The sequence below is a fragment of the Cyprinodon variegatus genome, unplaced genomic scaffold (assembly GCF_000732505.1).
Source record: "Cyprinodon variegatus isolate N-32 unplaced genomic scaffold, C_variegatus-1.0 Scaffold1691, whole genome shotgun sequence".
Lineage (NCBI taxonomy): Eukaryota > Metazoa > Chordata > Actinopteri > Cyprinodontiformes > Cyprinodontidae > Cyprinodon > Cyprinodon variegatus.
The window spans coordinates 23,931-31,645 of NW_015152144.1; the positions used below are offsets into that span (position 1 = coordinate 23,931).

The 7,715-nt window shown below is 47.2% G+C and overlaps 1 protein-coding gene across 3 annotated transcripts in view; it reads left to right on the forward strand.

Annotated features, from left to right (window-relative positions):
• Positions 1–273: 273 nt before the first annotated feature.
• LOC107104328 (heterogeneous nuclear ribonucleoprotein Q-like) overlaps positions 274–7,715 on the forward strand; it is an 11,672-nt gene continuing 4,230 nt past the window's right edge. For 2 of the 3 annotated variants that reach the window (XM_015404312.1, XM_015404313.1), the window contains exons 1-9: positions 275–445; positions 2,942–3,107; positions 3,503–3,621; positions 3,716–3,937; positions 4,708–4,884; positions 4,967–5,102; positions 5,189–5,394; positions 6,716–6,865; positions 6,939–7,060. In XM_015404312.1, the coding sequence (XP_015259798.1) occupies positions 443–445; positions 2,942–3,107; positions 3,503–3,621; positions 3,716–3,937; positions 4,708–4,884; positions 4,967–5,102; positions 5,189–5,394; positions 6,716–6,865; positions 6,939–7,060 (1,301 nt within the window). In that variant the 5' untranslated portion in view covers positions 275–442. Of the gene's footprint in view, positions 446–2,941; positions 3,108–3,502; positions 3,622–3,715; positions 3,938–4,707; positions 4,885–4,966; positions 5,103–5,188; positions 5,395–6,715; positions 6,866–6,938; positions 7,061–7,715 lie in introns of all 3 variants that reach the window. The other variant, XM_015404311.1, reaches the window with a different exon arrangement.

The window sequence follows — 7,715 nt, forward strand, 5'->3', positions numbered from 1 at the left end:
TTCAGAGGGCCCCCTGCCTGTCTTTGCCTAGGGCCCCAAATTTCCTGAATCCACCCCTGATGAGGAATATTCTAGTAGTGTTTCAGGCTCTTTGGCTATTATACCGTTATTACCGCAGCGTTCTGGCTGTTTTAGCGTTATTAAGGTGTGAAGGTGCTGTACTGCTGTGTAATAAGGCAGAGAGCTGCTAGGCTAAAGGCTAGCCTCCGTTTCCCGCTGAAACCCAGATGAATGAAACCGGAGCAGCCCCTGAATCCCCCCCTCAGAAACCCTGTTTCTCTAAAAGGGAAGAAGAGGACCTCGGGACTTTACCTAGTCGCCATTTTCTCACCTCGGGTGCAAAAAGAAACCAAAGTGCACCTCACCGGCGTCCGCCACCCCCCTCACTAGGGACCCCCGCAACCCGAACGGATCAGCACCGTGCAGCCACCGTTAGCCCCGGATGGTATGTATGAGGATAAGCTGTTTTTTGGGGGGGTGTTTATGTGAGCTGCCGCTGGTGGTTGATGTTCGCTCCGGCCGGCATCTGCTGCTCAGCTAGCCGGCATGTTGAGGGGGGGACACGGAGCGGTGCAGCGCTACACGAGCCTCCAAGAAAACACCTTTAGTGATCAGGCTCGCTATGAGGTCATAAGGAAGAAATAAAGATGCTTCTGCTGGTCTTAGCCTGTGCTAAGCTAACACCGCGGCCTGTAGGACCCTGTGCTGCTTGCTAACTTCGGGCTAACAGAGCATATTGTGTGTGAGGGGTTAAAGCTGCAGGCTTTTATGGCTCTCTGTTGATCCTCTAAAGACATAGAACTGCTTAGAGCGCCGCTCCCTGCTGGCGGGGAAGTGTTGGAGTTCAGAGAACCGCAGTGATGGCGGAGCAGCCCCGTTAAAGATCAGGAGGATGGCGCCAAGCACCGCTGTGTGTTTATCAGGAGCAGGGCTCTGACCGGGCTCTCTGATTGGCCACCGTTCAACGATACATGATCACAGATATAAACCACCTAGATCCTGATGGCACAATGTTAGCCTGCAGAAGATGCTCAGCAACAATAATAATGCTGGATCTGGTATTAACTCAGTCATACGATGGAGTATTAGGGCCAGGCTAGAGATTTATTTATTTATTTTATTACGAGAATAAAGTCGTAAAATTATGAGAATAAAGTTGTAATATTACGAGAATAAAGTCGTAATACTACGAGAATAAAGTCGTAATAATACGAGAATAAAGTCGTAAAATTATGAAAATATATTACGAGAATAAAGTCGTAATATTATAAGGATGATGTCGTAATACTATGAGAATAAAGTCGTAATACTACGAGAATAAAGTCGTAATAATACAAGAATAAAGTCGGAAAATTATGAGAATAAAGTCGTAATATTACGAGAATAAAGTCATAATATTACGAGAATAACGTCGTAATATTATGAGAATAAAGTCGTAAAATTAGAAGGATGATGTCGTAATATTGTGAGAATAAAGGTTCTGCTCAGGTCCAGAGCTTTGGATTTACCGATGGATCTACGTTCCCACCCTCACCTATGGTCATGATATCTGGGTAATCACCCAAAGGACAAGATCACGAATATTAGCGGCTGAAATGAGTTTCCTTCACAGGGTGGCTGGGTTCACCCTTCCAGATGGGCTGAGGAGCTCAGTTACCCGGGAGGAGATCAGAGTAGAGTGGTTGCTCCTCCACGTTGAAAGGAGCCAGCTGAGGAGGCTCTGGCATCTGCTCCAGATGCTTCCTGGTCGCCTCCCTCTGGAGGCGTTCCAGGCATGTCCCATTGGGAGGAGGCCTGGTGGAAGGACCAGGACACGCTGGTGTCGCCTCCCCCAGAGCAGCTGGAGGAGCTGGGTGTGGATCAGGAAGTCTGGGCATCTCTGCTTAGACTGCTGCCTCCATGACCCAGCCCTGGATAAAGAGGAAGAAATGAAAGAGGATGGATGGAAATAAAATGGCGGTCTATGGATGACTGGACAGGCTCCAGTCCACCGCAGTGCAACACGGGACAAACAATCACCTAAGGAGGATTTAGAGGAGACGGTTAACCTAACAGTCATGTTTTTGGACTGAGGGAGGAAGCTGGAGTACCCAGAGAGAACCCACACATGCTCAGGGAGAACATGCTAACTCCATGCAGAAAGACCAGGAATCGAACCCAGAACCTCCATGCCATAAGGCAGCAGAGCTACAAACTGTGCCACAGTGCAGCAGCCATTTTGGCTAAATATTTTTGAAAGAAAAAAGGGTTTTCTGGTAAACTTTTTGAATCAATGTTTTTTTTCTTATTTAATTCTTTATTTTTTGGGGGACATTTTATATTCTCTTGTCTATTTTCCAGATAATGAAATATTGTGATCATATTTTAACTCCATATGACACGCCCCTACTTAGGAGAATCCCGTTAATTCTTAATTCATTGCGTAAGGAAAGATAATTAAATGTTTTAAACATTTACTTCTGATAAAAAATTATGGTTTCCTGTTTAGACCAGATATAAAAACCATGTTTCAGTTTCCAGTATTACAGCAGAGCAATAAAATACAAATAGCAACTTAATAAACAGTGTATAAACCAGCTTTAAAGGTAATTTGAATGGTTGAAACGGGCCTCATCAGAACCCAGATTCTGATTCAGAGAGAACTTTGGTAGCGATGGATGCTGAAGGTTTAATCACTGTAGTAAACTGGAGGTTAGCGGTTTAAGTCTTTGACTGTTACCTGGGGAACCGGGTTCTGATCCTGGTTCTGATCCAGAAGAGCAGCCGGTGTCCTGGGAGAGTTGGAGACCGAACTTTAACTGCTCAGCGTTTTACTATTGATCTTTACCATTTTACCATCCATTTAAACCGATCCAGTCCCAGTCAGACTGAGCCTAACCATTCCAACCTTCACTCTAAGAAGGGAGGTCCATTTAATGACACCTTCAAACTCTGTTCTCAGATGTCTGCAGACATGGAGGCGGATCAGGACCAGGTGAACGGGAACGGCACCGAGGAGCCCATGGAAACATCAGCTGCAGTGACCCGATCAGAACATTTCCAGGCTCTGTTGGACGCTGGTTTGTCTCAGAGCGTCGCTGAGAAACTAGATGATCTATATATAGCAGGTAAGCCCAAACCTGTGTTAGCCGCTTCTGTAGGATATAGGGGTGTAAATCACATCCATCATGGCGATTCGATTTCCTGACCCAACGATTCGATTTGATTAATTGGTTCATTTTTTTTTAACCTTACAGGCTAGACAATGTTTCAAATTGAAATAAATCAATGAAAGCTGTAATATCGTTAGGCATTTATTTGAGAAACAACAAATTACAGAAGTAGAAAAGTTGTACTCCACCTATTCCTATTACTACTTCATTCACTGAAAAATAATAATACTATATTCCGGCCTGTTATCTGTAAACCGTTAAATGGTTAACGGCGTTTCCGTCATGGCTGCCGGCTGATCTGTTTAGTGGTTGAAAAGCAGTTATTTTACTCTCTGCTCGTCCTCCTGCAGGCCTGGTGGCTCACAGCGACCTCGATGAAAGGGCCCTTGAAGCTTTGAAGGAGTTTAATGAAGATGGGGCCCTGCAGGTGCTGGTCCAGTTCAAGGAAAGTGATCTGTCCCACGTTCAGGTGAGTTCCCTCCTCCGAGAGGCGGAGCTTCTGCAGATGTTTTCAGAGAGCAGCCTGGGACCTCTGTCTCCTCTGTCTCCTCTGTCCGTCCCAGAATAAAAGTGCCTTCCTCTGTGGGGTGATGAAGACCTACAGGCAGCGAGAGAAGCAGGGGACCAAGGTGTCTCCTGCCACTAAAGGACCTGACGAGGCCAAGATCAAAGAGCTGCTGGAAAGAACCACCTACACTCTGGACGTAACAACGGGTCAGCGGAAGTACGGCGGCCCGCCGCCGGAGTCCGTGTACTCAGGACCGCAGCCCCCCGTGGGCACTGAGGTACCGGGGCCCAACCGGAGGAACTCGCTTCCTTTACTGTTGCTAAAAGGGTTGGAGAGTAAAAAAAACATTCAAGTTTATTTTTCATATTTAAATATTTCAAATTTAGTTTATTTTTTTCAAAACATTTTTTGTACAGATTTTGTTTTTTTTTAAACTATTTTTTGCAGGTTTTATTTATTCAAAACAAATTTTCAAATTCAAATTTTAGTTTTAAATTAATTAGCATTCTTTTCAAACTTTTCTACATCAGATTCTCTTCACTTACAGCCAGAGATAGAAACGGACTCTCGGCCAATCAAAACGCTGCTGCTAGCGTCCTGCAGACCAACAGAAATGCATCTTTGCTTCAGAAGAAAACAAAAAAACTTTTTGGAAAGAATGCAGATTTAAAACTTAATCTGAAAAACAGAAATAAAACATCTGTAAATAAAAATATTTCTTAAAAAATTAAACATGTAAAACCTGTTGAAAAAGGTTTCATTAAAATTTGAAAAATAAACTTGAAACAACACAAGCTGAGAAAACAGCAAAGTAACTGAAGTTTCATTTCTAAATAGCTTTTTGTTTCAATTTTAATTTACTGATTTTTTGACTAATTGTTTTCTCTGCTTGCAACAATAATGGATGAAAATCCTCTCCCCACCCAGCTGCTGTTTCACATCGCCGCCTTTCAAAATAAAAGCCTGGTGTATTTGCTAACGTCAGAGAAGCCGTCCTTCCTGTGATTCCACCGACAGTTTTCGGAACGTTGCTCCTTCTCTCTGCAGATTTTTGTCGGGAAGATCCCGCGGGACTTGTTCGAAGACGAGCTGGTTCCTCTCTTTGAGAAAGCCGGGCCGATCTGGGACCTGCGCCTGATGATGGATCCTCTGAGCAGCCTGAACCGGGGCTACGCCTTCGTCACGTTCTGCGCCAAGGACTCCGCCCAGGAGGCGGTGAAGCTGGTGGGTCTGAGGGGGAAATGACATCATCTCAGGATCCACGCAGGGCTTGGATCGGTTCTGAAAGCTGTTTTCTGTTTTTCAGTGCAACAACTATGAGATCCGGCCCGGCAAACACATCGGCGTGTGCATCTCTGTGGCCAACAACAGGCTGTTTGTCGGTTCAATTCCCAAGAGTAAAACCAAGGAGCAGATAGTGGAAGAGTTTTCTAAAGTCACAGGTAAAGCTCTCCTTCTCGTCTGCTGCCTCCCCCCTCCCCCATGGCTTTAACCCAACCCCTCCTCTGGGTCTCCTGTGGTTCCGCAGAGGGGCTCAGTGATGTCATACTGTACCACCAACCCGACGACAAGAAGAAAAACCGAGGCTTCTGCTTCCTGGAATACGAAGACCACAAAACCGCTGCTCAGGCGCGTCGCCGGCTGATGAGCGGCAAGGTCAAGGTCTGGAGCAACCTGGTGACGGTGGAGTGGGCCGACCCCATCGAGGACCCCGACCCAGAGGTCATGGCCAAGGTGGGAAGAAAATCCATCCACAGCTGGAGGTTCTGTTGCCTAAATGGCAGAAAAACCTGTTAATCCATTCATCCGCCTCAGTCCGCTTTTCCTTCGCCAAAGTCTCCATTTACACAGGAAAAGGGTCGCTAGAATCTTAGACAAAAAGTGCTACGTTAGCAACACGGGCAAATGATCAGCTTCAAACAGCACAGCAAATACGCAGCGATTAGAACCAATAGCTGCTTTCCTACTGAGAACCCGGGTTTATCAAACATGGGTCCATCAGCCAACAATCCGCCTTAAGCTGGTCTAAGCCCCCGCTGGCAGCTGCCTGGCCTCTGCCCCTGCGGCTGCATGTCTGGTGACGTCATCACACTGGATTAGCATTGATGATGTCATCAGTGTGACAGAAATCGGGGAAGTGAACAATGGAGAGCAGCAGGGAAGGAAGATAGGGCGTAGTCAGTGAGTGTTACTGTTTCTCTCTATTATCTGTCTGAATCGTTCTCACCAGAGCTGCTCCATGTTTATCGTGTTTCTGCTTGTTAGATCAGAAGCGACTGGCGCGGTGGATGGCGTCCGTCCGCTGCGTTCAGTGGTATCACGTAATTTAGCGGGTTGACTGGCTCTGGTGTTCCCACAGCAATCCGATCAGAGCCGAGGTGATTTTAACGCGGGTCGCCGTCCCAAGTCGTTTGACCCGGGTAGACACGCGTCAGTGAGCTGTTCCCTCTGCCACTACAAGCTGATGGTTCCCGTTTTCGTTTTAAAAAAAATGCGTATGCACATACATGTACCCACTCCCGCCTATTAAACGCGTGCGAGAGCGTGCACGAGCCCATTTCCTCTCGTGCACGCTCTGTTTTAAAGCTGCTCTTTGCATCGCTCAGACAAGCTCACTTTCCAAAAGAAGATTTGCAGTTTTTCCACCATGTCAGATTCACCAGCGGTCAGTGAAAATGGTGACGAGCACGAAGGACGGCCTCACAGAACCATCTCACCAGAATGATTGACAGTTAGAACCAGTGATTGAGACGATCCACGTCCTCCACTATGATCCTTTGATGTTCTTCAATAAAAAAACGGCCATATTTATTTTATCCACGTTTGTTTCTCTGGATGGTTTTGATGGAAACGCTGTAGCTGCGACCTTTAAAAAGGTCACAGGCCTGTATCCAGGCAGATTCCTGGAAAGTTGAGTTCTTCCAGCTGGACCTGGTAGCGGCCCACATGGCCAGAACCGCCCCCTGCTTTAACCTTGTTGGGTTTTAATGAGCGTGAATCCAGATGTGGAGTGAAACTCAGCGGACGGACTGACAGTCCAAACTTCTCTGTGCAGGTGAAGGTCCTATTCGTGAGGAACCTGGCCAACGGCGTCACAGAGGAGATCCTGGAGAAGTCCTTCAGCCAGTTTGGGAAGCTGGAGCGAGTGAAGAAGCTGAAAGACTACGCCTTCATCCACTTTGAGGAGCGTGACGGAGCGGTGAAGGTACGGAGGCCGGGCTCAGGTCAGCCCTGGTCTCTCTGCTCGGCCGTCGGCTGAAGCTCTGCTCTGCCTGCAGGCTCTGGAGGAGATGAACGGCCGGCAGCTGGAGGGGGAGCCCATAGAAATCGTTTTCGCCAAACCGCCCGACCAGAAGCGGAAGGAGCGGAAAGCCCAGCGACAAGCAGCCAAGTCTCAGATGTAAGCGCTTCCCTCCGCTTTAATTCAGGCCTCCTGTAGGGGGCGCTGAGCTTTAGCATAGAGCTACCTCAGTTAGCCTCTGAGTCCAGCTAGCTGCATGGACTGGTTAGCTGACCTGTGAACAACACACATATGTAAGAGTAGACCCTGCATTGACTTTCAGTGCAGGAACTAAGGGCGCCATCTTGGGGAGGTCGACCTGCTTCCCAACCTGATTCTTTAAGCAGAACAGAAGAAGGATGCCTCAGCGCTGTGCGGCGTATTTTTGGAGGGCCCTGATGTCAGCAGGGCCCTCCAGCCCTGCTGACATCAGGGCTGGAGGGCGAACTACATGAAGGCATCACAGCTTTAAAGACATTACTGAATAAAATGCAGATATACACTACATAGAATAGAACCTCCCTTTATTTTCCAAAGGTGGGGAAATTATAGCCTGATAATCCAGACTAAATGTGAGATTAAATGTGTAATCTAGTCTGACCCCGATGAATGAGACATCAGAAGATTGTTGATGAGAACAACCCGTTGTTTTTCAAACCATGTCTGTGCCTATTGGCCAACGCTCTGACCAATGAGAGCAGCTGACTGTGACGTAGGAAGCGCCACAGGAAGCTGGTGGGGGGGTGTAAACAAACAGCCTGTTGGTAAAACGGCG